The 17,129-nt window shown below is 42.1% G+C and overlaps 1 protein-coding gene across 3 annotated transcripts in view; it reads right to left on the bottom strand.

Moving 5' to 3' along the window:
* Positions 1-13,367: 13,367 nt before the first annotated feature.
* SLC30A5 (solute carrier family 30 member 5) overlaps positions 13,368-17,129 on the bottom strand; it is a 37,659-nt gene continuing 33,897 nt past the window's right edge. The window contains exon 10 of one of the 3 annotated variants that reach the window (XM_085001515.1): positions 13,368-15,037. In XM_085001515.1, coding sequence (XP_084857641.1) covers positions 14,867-15,037 — 171 coding nt within the window. In that variant the 3' untranslated portion in view covers positions 13,368-14,866. 3 annotated transcript variants of the gene reach the window in all.

Below are 17,129 nucleotides of genomic sequence, written 5' to 3'. Positions count from 1 at the left end.
ATGGCATGTGGAAGTTCCTGGGCCAGGGACTGAATCTGTGCCATGGCAGCAACCCAAGCTGCTGCAGTGATAATGCCGGATCCTTAACCTGCTAGGCCACAAGAGAACTCCTGAAAGAACTCTTATATAGAGGGGAAAAAAAAAAAATTGGGGAACACTGTAGACAGTGGAGTCCATTGGATGAATTGAGGGTTTGAAGTATAGTGGCTTTTTATTGGCTGAGCTCTTACCAGGCAAAAAGAGGAGGCATCTTGCCTTACCATTGGGCAGTGCTATAGTCACAGGGCATGAAAACCCCCCTTTCTGACCTCCCACTGTCTTTTATTTTATTTTATTTTATTCGTTCTTGGCCACCCTGTGGCATATGGAGCTCCTGGGCCAGGGATCGGATTCACCTTAGCTGAAGCTGCGGCAATGCTGGATCCTTAATCCACTGTTCCTGGCCAGGGATTGAACCTGAGTCCCAGTGCTCCCAAGAGGCTGACAATCCAGTTACACCACAGCAGGAGCTCCTCCCACTGTATTTTAGTTGAAGTTTCTGTTTATTATTTTTTACCACAGCAATGGGCTTATCATGGTCAGAAAAGCCAGTGTGGCTAAAATATGGGCGAAGTTGAGGGTAGAGATGAGAGTAAAGAAATGAGAAAGGGTAACATTGCACAAGGCCTTGTGAACCAGTGTGAAGAGTTTGGGCTATAATACGGGCAGTGGAAGCCTTTGAAGAGTTTTAAGCCAAGGTGTGGCATAATCTATCTTTTCGAAAGATTCTGTAGTCATTATGGAGAGAATGTGTACAGGTGAGGAGGGGGGAAGCAGGAGAAGAGAAGCAGGGAGCCATTAAGAGGCTATTGTAAGAGTTCCCTCCGTGGCTCAGCAGAAACAAATCTGACTAGTATCCAAGAGGATACGGGTTCAGTATCTGGCCTTGCTCAGTGGCATAAGGATCCAGCATTGCCCTGAGCTGTGGTGTAGTATATAGATGCGATTTGGATCTGGCATGGCTGTGGCTGTGGTGTAGGCTGGCACCTGCAGTTCCGATTCGACCCCTAGCCTGTGTGCAGCCATAAAGACCAAAAAAAAAACTTTTTTTTTTTGGTAGGAGGCCAGGCAAAAGAGGGTGGCTTTGATGGTATTGGTAGTGCTAAGGAGAAAGGTATGGGTTCTAAATATATTTTGGAGGTTGATTTGCCGAGTCTTGATGGTTTACATGCTTGGAGTGAGAGAGAAGAGGACAAGGATAACGCTTGGATTTTGGCTTGAGTAACTGAAACAGAGAAGACCAAGAGACAGCAGCTTTTAGGAGGTAGCAGGTTTGGGATAGGAGATCAAGAATTCTGCTACATTTGGAATACTTAGAGATGTACAAGAGAAGTCTGCTAGGCAGAGGTGATGTTGGAGATAAAGTCTCCTTTGCTGCAGGTAGTATTTAAGCTATGATGGCAGATGACGTCATCTAAAGAAGGAATGTAAAGAAGGGTTGATGCCCAGGAGCAAGCCCCAGGGCCCAACATTTCAAAGATTGAACAGGGAGGGAGGAGCCAGTTAAGAAAATTGGGGGAGTTCCCGTTGTGGCGCAGTGGTTAACGAATCCGACTGGGAACCATGAGGTTGCGGGTTTGGTCCCTGCCCTTGCTCAGTGGGTTAACGATCCGGCGTTGCCGTGAGCTGTGGTGTTGGTCGCAGACGTGGCTTGGATCCCGCGTTGCTGTGGCTCTGGTGTAGGCCAGTGGCTACAGCTCCTATTCGACCCCTAGCCTGGGAACCTCCATATGCCACAGAAGCGGCCCAAAGAAATAGCAAAAAAAAAAGACAAAAAAAAAAAAAAAAAAAAGAAAATTGGGCAAGAATACCAAAGAGGAAGGAGACCAAACTGTGATATCTCAGAAAAGAGAGGGCAGTGTTTCACAGAGGGAGTAGTGGTTTAACATGGCAGCATGTTCCCTGGTGGGCTAGTGGTTAAGGATCTGGTGCTGTCACTCCTGTGGTACATGTGGTACATGTGACTGCTGTGGCTCTGGTTTGATCCCCATGCCAGGAACTTCCACATGTACAGGTGTGGCCAAAAAAACCCCACAAAAACATGGCAGCAGAGTTCCTGCCAAGGTGCAGTGGGTTAAGAATCTGATTGCAACAGCTTGGTTGCTGTGGAGTTGTGGGTTCCATCCGCAGCCTGGCAGAGTGGGTTAAAGGATCTGGCATTATCACAGGTGCATTGTAGGTTGCAGCTGTGGCTCAAATTCAACCCATGGCTTGGGAACTTCTATATACTGTGGATGCAGCCATCAAAATTTTTATTCTTTTTTTTTTTTCTTGCTTTTTAGGGCCCCACCCACAGCATATGGAGATTCCCAGGCTAGGGGTTCAATCGGAGCTAGAACTGCTGGCCACAGCCACAGCCATGGCCACAGCAACAGAGACCCAAGCTGTGTCTGCAACCTACACCATAGCTCACAGCAACACCAGATCCTTAACCCACTGAGCGAGGCCAGGGATCAAACCCAAAACCTCATGGTTCCTAGTCAGATTCGTTTCCACTGCACTACAAGGGAAACTCCCTCAAAGTTTTAAAAAGTGAAACAGAAATCCAAAAAACAAGGCAACTTGAATATACATATTTACCTTTGTTTCCTCCTGAAGACAGTAAAAGGATTTTTTTTTTTTAATGCATAAACTCTTGGCGTTTCCATTGTGGCTCAGCGGAAATGAATCCGACTAGGAAACATGAGGTTGTGGGTTTGATCCCTGGCCTTGCTCAGTGAGTTAAGGATCCAGCATCACGCGTGAGCTATGGTGTAGGGTGCAGATGTGGCTTCGATCCCACATTGCTGTGGCTCTGGCGCAGGCTGGCAGCTGCAGCTCCGATTAGACCCCTAGCCTGGGAACCTCCATATGCTGTAGGTGCGACCCTAAAACGACAAAAATAAAATTAAAAAAAAAATAAATGCATAAACTCTTAAAGATGGGTGAGAAGACAATAATGACACCATTTGGAAGCAGGAAACACATCGAACAGTGGTAATGGAAGCAAATGATAGTAAACGTGTTCCCTTGTGGCACATCAACTTGAGAATCAGGTGTTGTCACTGCAGTGGCTTGAGCCACTACTGTGGCACTGGTTCAATCCCTGGCCCAGGAAGTTCCTCATGCCATGGATGCACTCCCACCAAAATATGATAGCAAAGATTAAAAATTCAATAACAAGTTTGGAAGACAAAGTCAAGGAAATTTCCCAGAAAAAAGAGTGAGAAAGATATGAAAAGATACACAGAAAAGATATAGAAAAGATAAGAAGATTACAAGATCATTCCACAAAGTCTGACATGTAACAAATCGGATTTCCAGGGGGAAAAAAACATGAAAAAATGCAGGGAGGAGATAACTAAAGAAATAATACAAGAAAACTTCCCAGGACTAAAGGACGTGAGTTTCATGAAACCATGTTTGAGGGCCCTGCAAAATAAATGTATCAAATACTCATTTTATGGCACACTCTGCTGGCATACATATAACATTAAGAATGAAGGGAAGACCCTAAAAGGAAACAAAATCAGGTAGTATACAAAGTATTTAGAATCAGGATGGAATCAGACTTTTGACAGTATTGTTGAAAGCTACAAGTCTCTGTGGAAAAATGATTTTCAATCCATAATTCTCTACCCAGCCAAACCATCAAACAAGCATGGGAAGGTAAAACAAAGGCATTTTTAGATTTGCCAAGTCTAAAAATTATCTCCTATTTATTCCTTTTTAGGAAGTTATTAGAGTATGTAGTCTCCTACAAGGATGCAAATCAAAAAAGAGGAAGATGTGGTATTAAAAAAATAGTAGTTCTGGAGTTACTGTTGTGGCTCAGTGGTTAATGAATCCAACTAGTATCCATGAGGGTCTGATCCCTGGCCTTGCTCAGTGGATTAAGGATCCTGTGTTGCCATGATCTGTGGTGTAGGTCGCAGATGTGGCTGGGATCCTCAGTTGCTGTGGCTGTGGTGTAGGCCGGCAGCTGTAGCTCCTATTTAGCCCCTGGCCTAGGGACCTCCGTATGTGGGGCGGGTTCTGCCCTAAAAACACAAAAGACCAAAAAAAAAAAAAAAAAAAAAAAAATTCTAACACAGGAGAAAGGCAAAGGGAAGTCTTAGTCTTTAGGTAATCCTGGGCTGTCACTTTTCAGTAGGCCTGGAGAGCAATCAGCATGTATTAGGATAGAACGATAAGGATGGTGGGTTCTAGGCAGAATATCTCCAAACAAAAAATTGCAATTGACCCCCTGTTTGAATGTACTGATGTATTTGAATGCACTGAAAATAGACCTATGCTTCTGACCGAGTTGGAGATAAATGAGTGATCGGTATGGAAAAAACTAGGCAAATGAAAATAAGCAAGGCAATATTAAATCTGGAACAAAGTAGTTGTTAAAAGATGGAAATGTAATCATAATATGGTACTTAGAGCACTAGAGTAAATCATATAGTCACATGATTACTATATGATCATTTCATTATGATCATATAAAGAAAACTCTGAATATTGATTTAAACCAAAATTATGGTTCAGCTATACTGGGAGGATGGGGAACGAGACAGAGGAATGTGAGAGTCTTCATGTGCTGGAAGTGGCATAAAAGAGTTAAACCCTCATCTTCCATTATTAAAAGTTAGCGTGTAATTTTGAAAAATGTATCCCTGGGCCAGGAACTTCCACATGCCACAAGCACTGCCCTCCCCACTCCCCTAAAAAACCCTCTTTTGGAGTTCTCTTGTGGTGCATTGAGTTGAGGGCCAGGTGTTGTCACTGCTGTGGCTCTGATCACTGCCATGGGGAAGGTTCAGTCCCTGGCCCAGAGACTTCCACTTGCCATGAGCACGGCCACACAAACAAACTGTATAAAAACTACAAAAAAAGTAGTGGAGTTCCTGTCTTGGCTCAGCAGAAATGAATCTGACTAGTATTCATGAGGACATGGGTTCAATCCCTGGCCTTGCTCAATGGGTTAAGGATTCAGCATTGCTGTGAGCTGTGGTGTAGGTCGAAGATGTGGCTCGGATTTGGTGTTGTTGTGGCTGTGTGGCAGGCCGGCAGCTGCAGCTCCGATTTGACCCCTATGGAAACCTGGAAACCTCCAAATGCCGAAAGGTGTGGCCCTAAAAAGACCAAAAAAAAAAAAGGCAATTTTAGGACACTATTGAGAATTATTGAGAATTATGATTATAAACAGTAAATTATACAGTTAAAAGAATAGAAAATGGTTCTTTTTAGAGAGCAGGAATGGGGCACAGGGGTGTGTAGATTTCTTTATGAGTTTTTTTTTTTTTCCTTTTTAGGGCCACATCTGTAGCTTATGGAAGTTCCCAAGCTAGAGGTCCAACTAGAACTGCAGCTGCAGGCCTACACCACAGCCACAGCAACGTCAGATCTAAGCCACGTCTGCTTCCTACACCACAGCTCATGGAAAGCCAGATCCTTAACCCACTGATAGAGGCCAGGGATAGAACCTGCATCCTCATGGATACTAGCCAGGTTCTTATTTATTTATTTATTTTTGTCTTTTTGCCATTTCTTGGGCTGCTCCCACAGCATATGGAGGTTCCCAGGCTAGGGGTTGAATTGGAGCTGTAGCCACCGGCCTACGCCACAGCCACAGCAACGTGGGATCTGAGCTGCATCTTCAACCTACACCACAGCTCAGAGCAACTCCAGATCCTTAACCCACTGAGCAAGGTCAGGGATCGAACCCGCAACCTCATGTTTCCTAGTCAGATTCCTTAACCACTGAGCCACAATGGGAACTCCACTAGCCAGGTTCTTAGTCCGCTGAGCCACAATGAGAACTCCCTAAATTTTTTTTGTTTTGTTTTAGGTTTTAGATGCTATATTTAGCAGTCGAGTTATGGGTATACAATAAAGAGTTACTTCACCTCCACAAAGGAAACGGTATTAAAAGTTTCTTGGTTATCCTTCAAGACTATTCTATGCACATGTAGGAGCATATACTTTTAGAAGAATCTTTAAATCTTTCCGGGGGGGGGGAACCCCAGAATACTGTATTGACAGTGTAAGGAGCTTGGGGTTCCCATAGTGGTTCAGCGTGTTAAGAACCTGACTAGTATCCATGAGGATGTGGGTTTGATTCCTGGTGTCGATAAGTGCGTTAAGGATCCGGCATTGCTGCAGCATAGGTTGAGAATGAGGCTCAGATCCTGCTTTGATGTGGCTGTGGTGTAGGCTGGCAGCTGCAACTCTGATTCAACCCCTAGCCTGGGAACTTCCATATCCTGCTGGCACGCCTCCCCCCAAAGATAAATAAATAGATAGATAACGAAAGAAAGAAAGAAAGAAAGAAAGAAAGAAAGAAAGAAAGAAAGAAAAAGAAAGGGAGTAAGTAGCTTCCTACTCCCACCCCGCTGTGCGGGTGTGGGCACAGAGAACATGCAAATTGGTTTATGGAGGTAAGAGTGTTAAATAATTGGTACTTGAGAAGGCAGTGGAAAATTGTTGTTATATTTAGAATGTGGCCTATATTCATTTGAATTTTTCTCGAATTGGCCCCCATGCAAAAACATCTTATCATTGACGCTCTATTTATTTTGCTGAAATAAAATTTACATTTTAAGGCAGGGCAAGAAAATTGAAACAAAATCCTCTCTCTTGGTCTGTTTGGGTCTCCTCTCTGCCTCCCTCATGTGCAGTGTGCATGTGCGTGACACATTAGCGAGACCTTCTTCAAGATGATGTGTCTGCTTGGCCGTGAAGATCCATTTTGTTCCTTTCTTCTGACACTAGCAATGTACCTTCTTAAAAGAACAGCACTCATTCCCAGCTCTGTAGGGGGTCATGGTCACTTTGTATGAGCTGACCCGGACTGTGTATCTTTGGTGAATTTTCCGTAAAATATCCGTACGTCATGCTGATATATGTTCTTTTGTCTCAAAAATGTAGAAGACTGCTTTCAACTTCAAATGGGTAGAATAGTTTTCAGAGCTCTGCCCCCTAGGTTATAATCCTCAGTTTGGCTCAAATAAAGTTCCCTTTTTTCTTCTTGCCAACAACTGTGATTAATTATAGCAGTCCAGCAATGGAAACATTTGTTTTTTTCCTGCATTCACTAGTCTAGGAATAAGTTATGCCCTGTGACATGCAAACATCACCATTGTATACATTTGAGAAATCTTTCATTATAAAGCCTAACCTCAGACCTCATAGGACCTTCAGTTTGCTGAGTTAAGTGATGGTAAGAAGACAGAAGCAAAAAAAAAAAAAAAAAAAGGAAATGAGGAAAGGCATATAATAAAAGAGGCCTGAGAATAAAAGCAATGAAGAATAAGAGAATACAATTTCCAATTTCTGGTCCTGGAAATTGAAGAACGGAATCTCTTCCACAGACCACTTATGATATATCCATTCTTCCTCAGTTTGCACAGTAACTGGTCTTTGCATAAGTGAGCAGTCTTTCTAGAAGGTGAATTACATGGGGTACAGGATAGAGTGAAATTGAAATATCTTGCATTGGTGCCCAGCTGTACTTTCCAGTTAGGTGTTTGGTAAGGTCAGAAGTGGGGGCTCTGATCACTTCCCAAACTTCCATGGTGCTCCTCAGACTTGAAGCTCAGAGGTAAAACAGATTTAGTTTTTCATGTAGCCACTTTGCGGACAAGTCAAACTTCGAAACCATGGCTAAGTGCACTGATTTTTCCCTGATTATTGAAAATGTATGCCCCTTTGCCATAAAGGTTTTTTGGGTTTTGGATTTTTTTTTTTTTTTTTTTTTTTTTTGGCCACCCACATGACATGTGGAAGTTCCTGGGCCAAGAATTGAACGTGTGCTACAGCAGTGACAATGCCAGATCTTTAACCTGCTAGCCACCAGGGAACTCCCCTCCATAAAGGTGTTTTTTTTGTTGTTTTGTTTTTTGTTTTGTCTTTTTGCTATTTCTTTGCATATGGAGGTTCCCAGGCTAGGGGTCTAATCGGAGCTGTAGCTGCTGGCCTGCGCCACAGCCACAGCAACTCAGAATCCGAGCCACGTCTGCAACCTACACCACAGCTCACGGCAACGCCGGATCGTTAACCCACTGAGCAAGGGCAGGGACCGAACCCGCAACCTCATGGTTCCTGGTCGGATTCATTAACCACTGTGCCACGACGGGAACTCCCATAAAGCTTTTTGTAATCTTTAAGGAGAAAGTTATCTTCCTCCTTCGGAGAGTTTTCTTCCTCCTTTGAACTCAGAGCAATATTACATTTACCCTTCTCCCAGGGTGTGTGTCTTTGATGTTTTTACATATTTTTTATGTGCTCAGAAACTAATGCCTTCTGGGCAGAGACCACATCAGATCTCTTTGCATCCTCCATCCTGCTTTATATACATTAGGCATTTAATGTATCTGTTAACTTAAGAGTTGCCTGTTATGAAAATGGTTCCCAGAGATTTATTCAGGACTACTGCTTTGATTGTATAGGATTGCAAGGGATGGATCACTTTATATTCACTGGATCCAAACCCTGCCATTTTTTTTTTTTCAAATACTATCATTTTAAGTCAGACAATAAGCAGCTGCCTCTTAGATCACAGCTGTGGTGGAGCGTCTGATGCCTCAGCCAGTCAACATCCAGCCCCCATATAGGGGGCTTTGCACTCTTTCATCTTAGGTATTCCCTATCCTGCTCCTATGGAAAATCAAGGCAACCAACAATGGGGAACCCTACTTGGAAGGAATGAGGCATTTGAAAAGTGTAAATTACTGCATGCAGTCATCTGAAGCTTTTTACAGAGCTAGACACTGAACCTACATGTGATTACCTAACACTTGTAATCTGGTATTCAAATGCCCTCAGTGCCCTGCTCCTAAATTTCCTTTTGTTTTTTTGTCTTTTTGTCTTTAGGGCCGCACCCACAGCATATGGATGTTCCCAGCCTCAGGGCTGAATTGGAGCTGTAGCCCCCGGCCTACACACAACCACAGCAACATGGGATCTGAGCCGTGTCTGCAACAGCCCACAGCTCAAGGCAATGCCAGATCCTTAACCCACTGAGCAAGGCCAGGGATCTCTACATCCTCATGGATACTAGTCAGATTCATTTCCACTGAGCCAGATGGGAACTCCCTAAACTTCCTTTCTAATGATAGGCCTACTAATCCCACACCAGAAAGCCATGACGATGCAAAGAACTACTAATAGTTTACAGTTTACTCCAGAGGGAATTAATCCCCTGTCTTCTATTTCCAATCCAACTGGTCCCTTCCAGCTCCCTCTTCCCTTTGGCTAAAAGTAAATTCTCCATTTTCTGAACTCTGCCACTCCCTTATGGCGCCAAATCTCTTTAAATCTTGCATTAGGGTTATTTACATCTTTTTTTTTTTTTAAAAGAGAGATTTGTTTATTTGGCTTAACTTAAAGCATGTGGAAATTCCCAGGCCAGTGATCAAACCCGTGCTACAGCAGTGGAATGAGCCACTGTAGTGACAACGACGGATCCTTAACCTGCTGCACCACAAGGGAACTCTAATACAGTTATTTACGTCTTATTTTCCCTGCTGTAACAAGCATAGTGAAGGCAGGGCTTCTGATTTGCTTTTTACCTTGAACAGCAAGCTTACAAGTAAGAGGCAAAGAACCTGTTGATTGGTCCAGGTCCCTACCCTCTCTCTCGTTTGGGCTTTGGCAAAAGCCTTCTAACTGTTCCTGGGATTCCACTCTCTCTCCTATCCTTATCCTTGTGAAACACATCAGCTTGAGTCAGTCTCTCAGTCAAAGCCCTTTAGACATTCACATCCTCACCACACCATCTGCCTAACTTTGCTGCTGTCACACTGGCCTTCTTGCTTTCCGTCTATTCTGCTAACCACCTCCTGCCTCGAATGCCTTGCATGTGATGTTTTTTCAGGGTAGAACAGTGGCTATTAGTAGACTATGGTCTAGGATACTAGGTACTATCTTCTCTCATAGGGATCCTTTTGGCCACTCTCTAGCAACCTTGTGTCAATCCTGAAACCAGAGTGCTGGGTTTGAAAAGTTGGCTTTACCACCTACTGGGTGTGTATGATTTAGGGTAAATTCATTACACTTTTTCTTGCTAGTTTCCTCATCGGTAAAATGGGAGAAATAATTAGACGTTTGATTGTTTAGAACAGTGCCCACCTGATACACAGCAAGGGTTCAATAAGTTATTGCTTTTCCTCACAGTACAATCACAACCTGGCATTTTTACTTTTTAGTCTGTCTCCTCCACTTGAAAGTATAAACTCCTTTAGAGCAGGGCTGCTTTATTGGTGATTTTATCCCTAGTTCCTAGAGCCACTGTCCTAGCATAAAGAACTTCAATGAATGTCGTGGAGTATGAATGGATTTATTCAGTGTTTAAAAAACCATAAATCCACTACTGAATTGTATTATTTTCTTTTCTTTTTTTTAAAAAAAATAAGTTAGTTTGTTTATTTATTTATTTATTCAGTCTTTTTAGGGCCACACTCGTGGCATATGGAGGTTCCCAGGCTAGGGATCCAATTGGAGCTACAGCTACCAGCCTACACACAGCCACAGCAACACACGATCCGAGCCGTGTCTGCAACCTACACCACAGCACACAGCAATGCTGGATCCTTAACCCACTGAAGGAGGCCAGGGATTGAACCCGCAACCTTGTGGTTGCTAGTTGGGCTCGTTAACCACTGAGCCACTAGGGAACTCCTGTATTATTTTCTTAAACAGGCTTTCCATAATTGTGTGAATATTAATACTGACATATTTCTGTACTATACCTTGTTGTGGGGGAGACCTTCTTGGCTTTTTTTTTTTTTTTTGTCTTTTTGTTATTTCTTTGGGCCACTCCCTTGGCATATGGAGGTTTCCAGGCTAGGGGTAGAATCGGAGCTGTAGCCACTGGCCTACGCCAGAGCCACAGCAACTAGGGATCCGAGCCGCGGCTGCAACCTACACCACAGCTCACGGCAACACCAGATCCTTAACCCACTGAGCAGTGGCAGGGACCGAACCCGAAACCTCATGGTTCCTAGTCGGATTCGTTAACCACTGAACCACGACGGGAACTCCTCCTTTGGCTTTTAAATTCAAGTGGGAAATAGCCACAAAGAGAAACAATATGTACCTGAAAAAAATCTAGTTCACTGTTAACACCAGAGTACTAGGAGAAAAAATGGATAATTATGTGCCTACCACACGGTAGCTTTGAATAATTACTAGCAAATTATGAAAACACTTGAAAAAGAAAATGCAATACCAAAAGTTAAATTTAAAAGATTTTGATGATTGTATACATCTGCATAACCCCTGGTCTAAATAAAAGATCTCTCTGCCCCCCCCCCCGTTTGTTTTTTTTTTTGGTCTAATTGGAGCTGTAGCCACAGGACTACACCAGAGCCACAGCAACATGGGATCCAAGCCGCATTTGGGACCTATACCACAGCTCACAGCAACGCCGGATCCTTAACCCACTGAGCAAGGGCAGGGATCAAACCCGCAACCTCATGGTTCCTAGTTGGATTCGTTAACCACTGAGCCACGATAGGAACTCCCCTCTCTGCACTTTTACAACAAACTTGTCTTCCCAAGGCAACCATGTGGTAGGCAGAATAACAACCCTCTCCCCAACTGGTGAATATGAACATACCTGTGAAAATGTTACACGGCAAAATGGACTTTGAGATAAGGGATTGCCCTGTGTTAACATTGGTGGGCCCAATGTAACCACAAGTCCCTAAAAAGTAGAAGAGGAAGACAGAAGATTGGGTCAGAGAAAGACTCAGCAGTGGAAGAAGGTTTTCCCATTGTGGCTCAGAGGGAACGAATCCAAATGGTATTCATGAAGATGCGGTTCGATCCCTGGCCTCCCTCGGTGGGTTAAGGATCTGGTGTTGCTCCAAACTGTGATGTAGATCATGGACATGGCTCAGATCTGGCATTGCTGTGGCTGTGGTGTAGACTGTCAGCTGCAGCTCTGACTGGACCCCTAGACGAGGAACTTCCATGTGCTACAGGTGTGGCCCTAAAAAGCAAAAAAAAAAAAAAAGTGGAAGAAGAGGCAGGAGAGTTTTGAAGCATAGGAAGCACTTAACCCTACTGTTGCTGGCTTTCAAGATGGAGGACGAGGGCTACCAGCCAAAAAATGCAGGTGCCCCCTAGAAGCTGAGAACACCAGCAAAGAAACAGGGACCTCAGTCCTACAATCACAAGGACTGAATTCAGCCAACTTAAATGAGCAAGGAAATGGGTTCTGAAAGACTCCAGAAAGAAATACAGCCCAGTGGCAACTTGATTTTAGCCCAGTGAGTGGCATACTGGACCTCTGACCTACAGAGTTGTAAGACAGTAAGTTTGTGGTAATTTGTTAGAACAGCAACTGAAAATCAAATATAAACCACTTTTTACGCTCTATCACTATCAAGTAGTCTTCTCTGTTTTTGGATTTTATATACATGGAATCAAAGGGTATGATCTCTTTTGTGACTTGCTTCTTTTACTTATGTTTTCGAGATTCACCTGTACCATTTTAACAGTAAATTAAAAAAAAATTGCTGAATAATAGTCCATTATAAATACACCTCAATTTACTTTTGCATTCTCTTGTTGATGGACATTTTCGTTCTTTCTGGTTTTAGCCTTTGTCATTTTAGGGCCACGCCTGAGGCACATGGAAGTTCCTGGGTTAGGAGTTAAATTGGAGCTACAGCTGCTGACCTACACCACAGCTCACAGCAACGCTGAGTCTTTAACCCACATAGTGAGGCCAGGAATCAAACCCACATCCTCACAGATACTAGTCAGGTTTGTTACCTGCTGAACTGTAATGGATACTCCCTAGGTTTTTGGCTGTTATTGAACAAGTACATTCTTGTACCAGTCTTTTCGTAGACATGTTTCCATTTCCCTTGGGTAAATACTCAGGAGTGGAGCTGTTGGGTCACAGGATGGTTTAATGTTAAAAGATACTGCCAAACAGTTCTCTAAAGTGGCTGCATCATTTCATACTGTCACTAGTAGGGTGTGGGTTCCAGCTGCTCCTTAATTGTGATTTTGAGCAGACTATCTTCTGATTTTACATATGAGGGGGGGGAAAAAAAAAACTACCCAGAGAAGCTGATGTGCCTAAAGTCATACGGTTTGTCTGAGCTGGAACCAGGGCCCTGATGGTCTCAGTAACTAGTTTCCCTCCTTTCCACGTGCATCCTCTTACTCCTCAGGGCTGCCTTCTTTCTCATCTTGATAGTTGTCAATCACATTAGTTTAATTCTCCTGCTATTTTTATGCCCTCTAAGGGAAATGACAATTTTAACAATGGTGTAATATTTATTGTACCTATCTACTTAAGAAATTTTAATGTATAAAAATTACATTAAAACATCAATATGCAATTGTTTTCCCACCACTCCAAAATTTTAATATTGATTGAAGATTCTGGACCAGAAAATGTGTAAAGAGAAGACAAGGAATATCAAAATAACTTATAACAAATTTCTAAAATCTCTCACATATTAAAATTGGAAAGACAAAAATATGATTTACAATACATGTTTGCCATTATGGTAGAGATAAGAAAATAGTACCCATACTAAAATTAATTCATCCTACTTATCAAAATTCCTAGTATAAGAATGAAAATATTCAGATGCTTATAAATAGATATTCAAAAGTTTCTTTTGGACAACATTCTTTGGTGTTCATAAAACTGCATATATATTATGATTCTACTTATACAGTCTTTTCAGACTATACATTCAGTTTGAATTGGAAATGAAAAAATATAAATTAGATATTACTATAGAAAGTAGTTATAGGGTATTTTAACTTTATAGTGCCCAAGGGTTTATGAACAAAACTTACTTATTAAACTTTAAAATAACCACCTAATTCTTTGATATTTCTTATATATCTACATGTTCCAGAAGTTAAAAAAAAAAAAAAAAAAAGAGTTACATCTTTAGGCAGAATATTCAGCTCTGAGTTGACAATTATTTATGACTCTCTCATCTGGTTGTTCCACAACATATGGAGCTAAATGACAAGAAGAAAGCCTAGCATTGCTTGGATACGAGCTCAATAAGCAACTTGGAATACGAGGTGCACAACGAGAAATGGAATATTCTACTTTAGAGGAAGAAGACGAGTGAATAACATGGACACAACTTAGTCTAAGTTCTTTACCCTAATAAAGTAATTATTCATTTGCAAATATTACCAAAAGTAAAAAAATTTATTTTACAGAGTGGTTGGCTTTTTAATACATCAAAAACTTGTCTCGTTATTCCTTCTCTATTCTCACTGCTGCCTCATATCAGTGGTTGAAGTTTCTCCCAAATAATTAGTCTACATTTAAAGTGGCAATACAGATTTTACTTAACGGGTTTAAGTTATAATTAGAAACCAGTTTTATATACAGAAAATCCATAAATATAAAACTTTTATTCCTATTTTATCCCAGGCCTATGAAAAAAATCTGACTAAAAATTTATCATTTGGGTCTTTGTAATAAACATGTAAATACATTATTTACAGTGGAGATGCTTTCTGACAGAAAGTAAACACACGGAAGTAATTTTGGTCTTCACTAGAATCCATCATATGTTCATTTTCGAAGATGACGTGGTACCTCATTTTCACTCAAATTTTAAGTTTCCTGTTTTACACATAATTTAAATAGTTATTTTATTTGTACAATTAATACTTCATTCTATATTTAAATTTCCTTTACAAAAGATTCCTTGATCCATCAGTAGGGAGCTTAAAATTTTTTTTCTCAAATATAGCAAAATGTTTCTGTACAATTATGTGCAGTTTTCTTCCTTCTGGTGATATTATAAATACCGAGTCAGTTAATCTTCTTTGTTCATACCCCAGGGGTAATTTCCAAGTTTTCTCACATGATGTAAGTACCATCTTTGTAGTATTTCATAGACTCCATTTGCTTTGTCATAGCCAGAACATCATGAAATCTAGTACTTAGGCCAGACATATGTTGAAAGTATGCTTCTTTTTCCACTTGAATTGTTAAATTGTTTACTCCTGCATCTTTAAGTATTCCTGTAACCTGTTAGAAAAAAAATCACATACATTTAAAAGCATTTAGATTAATACATTTAGGAGTTCCTTTCATGGCGCAGTGGTTAATGAATCTGACTAGGAACCATGAGGTTGCAGGTTCGATCCCTGGCCTTGCTCAGTGGGTTGGGGATCTGGCGTTGCTGTGAGCTGTGGTGTAGGTCGCAGACGAGGCTCGAATCCTGTGTTGCTGTGGCTCTGGCATAGGCTGGTGGCTACAGCTCCAATTAGACCCCTAGCCTGGGAACGTCCATATGCCGTGGGAGGGGCCCTAGAAAAGGCAAAAAGACCAAAAAAAAAAAAAAAAAAAAGATTAATACATTTAGTGCATATGGATTAAATAATCGATATCACTTTTTTTTTTTTTTTTTTTTTTTTTGTCTTTTAGGGCCGTACCCGCTGCATATGGAAGTTCCCAGGCTAGGGGTCAAACTGGAGTAGTGGCTGCTGGCCTATGCCACAGCCACAGCAATGCCAGATCTGAGTCACATCTGCAACCTACACGACACCTCACGGCAACAAAGGATTCTTTAACCCGCTGAGTAAGGCCAGGGATCGAACCTAGTCCAGTTCATTGCCTCTGAGCCACAACAGGAACTCCCCAATTTTTTTTTTTTTTTAATAGCCACAGATAGTCAATGATAAGTGCTCAAAGTAATGTTTATTATTTAGCTGGTCAAGAATTACATAGGATCTTTTAGAAGCCCAGTGAACCACAGACCTGACATTTAAAGTAGAAAAGGAAAACAGCTATTGTTTCCAATACCGTAGGTTTGGAACAGGGATACAGGAACTGTTTTTGATCCTTATCTCCAACCATGACACATACGCAACCAACTTTATTACAATTATTATTATGAATTTAGGGCTATATTTATAGTAACTTATTTTTTGGTTTTTTTAGAGCTGCACCCGCGGCATATGGAGGTTCCCAGGCTAGGGGTCCAATTGGAGCTGTTGCCGCCGGCCTACACCAGAGCCACAGCAACACGGGATCCAAGCCGCGTCAGCGACCTACACCACAGCTCACGGCAATGCCAGATCCTTAACCCACTGAGCAAGGCCAGGGATCGAACCCGAAACCTCAGGTTCCTAGTCGGATTTGTTAACCACTGCACCATGACAGGAACTCCAATAGTAACTTATTTCTTGATCATCTACTGGGAACCAAGGTGGATCATAAATGAATTTTTTTATATTAACTTAAGCTTGTTCTCTAAATACTAAAATCTGACTTTATTTTTACCAATTTTGGATATAAAACAAATCTAGACATAAAAAAATAACTTATCCTTTGATAGCTGTCAAACTGATTTTTCTTTTTCTTTTTTGGCTGCACCTGCAGCATGCCGAGGTTTCCAGGCCAGGGGTCAAAACTGCACCACAGCTGCTGCAGTGACAATGCTGGATCTTTTTTTTTTTTTTTTTTTTTTTGTCTTTTTTTTTTGCTATTTCTTTGGGCCGCTCTCGAGGCACATGGAGGTTCCCAGACTAGGGGTCGAATCGGAGCTGTAGCCACTGGACTACGCCAGAGCCACAGCAACACGGGATCCGAGCCGCGTTTGCAACCTACACCACAGCTCACGGCAACGCCGGATCGTTAACCCACTGAGCAAGGGCAGGGACCGAACCCGCAACTTCATGGTTCCTAGTCGGATTTGTTAACCACTGCGCCACGACGGGAACTCCCAATGCTGGATCTTTAACCAACTGAGCCATCAGGGAACTCCCAAGACTGATCATATTATTCTTTTCTTTTTACAGCCATACCTGCGGCATATGGAAGTTTCTGAGCCAGGGGTCAAATTGGAGCTGCACCTGCGGCGCAGCCTACACCACAGCCACAACACCGGATCTGTGACCTATGCCTCAGCTTGCGGCAATGCTGGATCTTTAACCCACTAAGTCAGGTCAGGGATTGAACACATGTCTTCATGGAGTTTACACTGGGTCCCTAACCTATTGGGCCACAGTAAAAACTCTTTTTTGATTTTTTACTTAAAGTTTATAATTATTATTTTATGGCTGCACCCATGGCATACGAAAGTTCCCAGGCCAGGGACTGAATCTGAGCCACAGCT

Source organism: Sus scrofa, chromosome 16, assembly GCF_054392235.1.
Source record: "Sus scrofa isolate SSC_HxYL_T2T_F1_AM1 chromosome 16, Sscrofa_HxYL_maternal_Yorkshire_Landrace_v2.0, whole genome shotgun sequence".
Lineage (NCBI taxonomy): Eukaryota > Metazoa > Chordata > Mammalia > Artiodactyla > Suidae > Sus > Sus scrofa.
The sequence above is the reverse complement of the archived record's forward strand: the minus strand, read 5'-3'. Positions and strand labels throughout refer to the sequence as shown.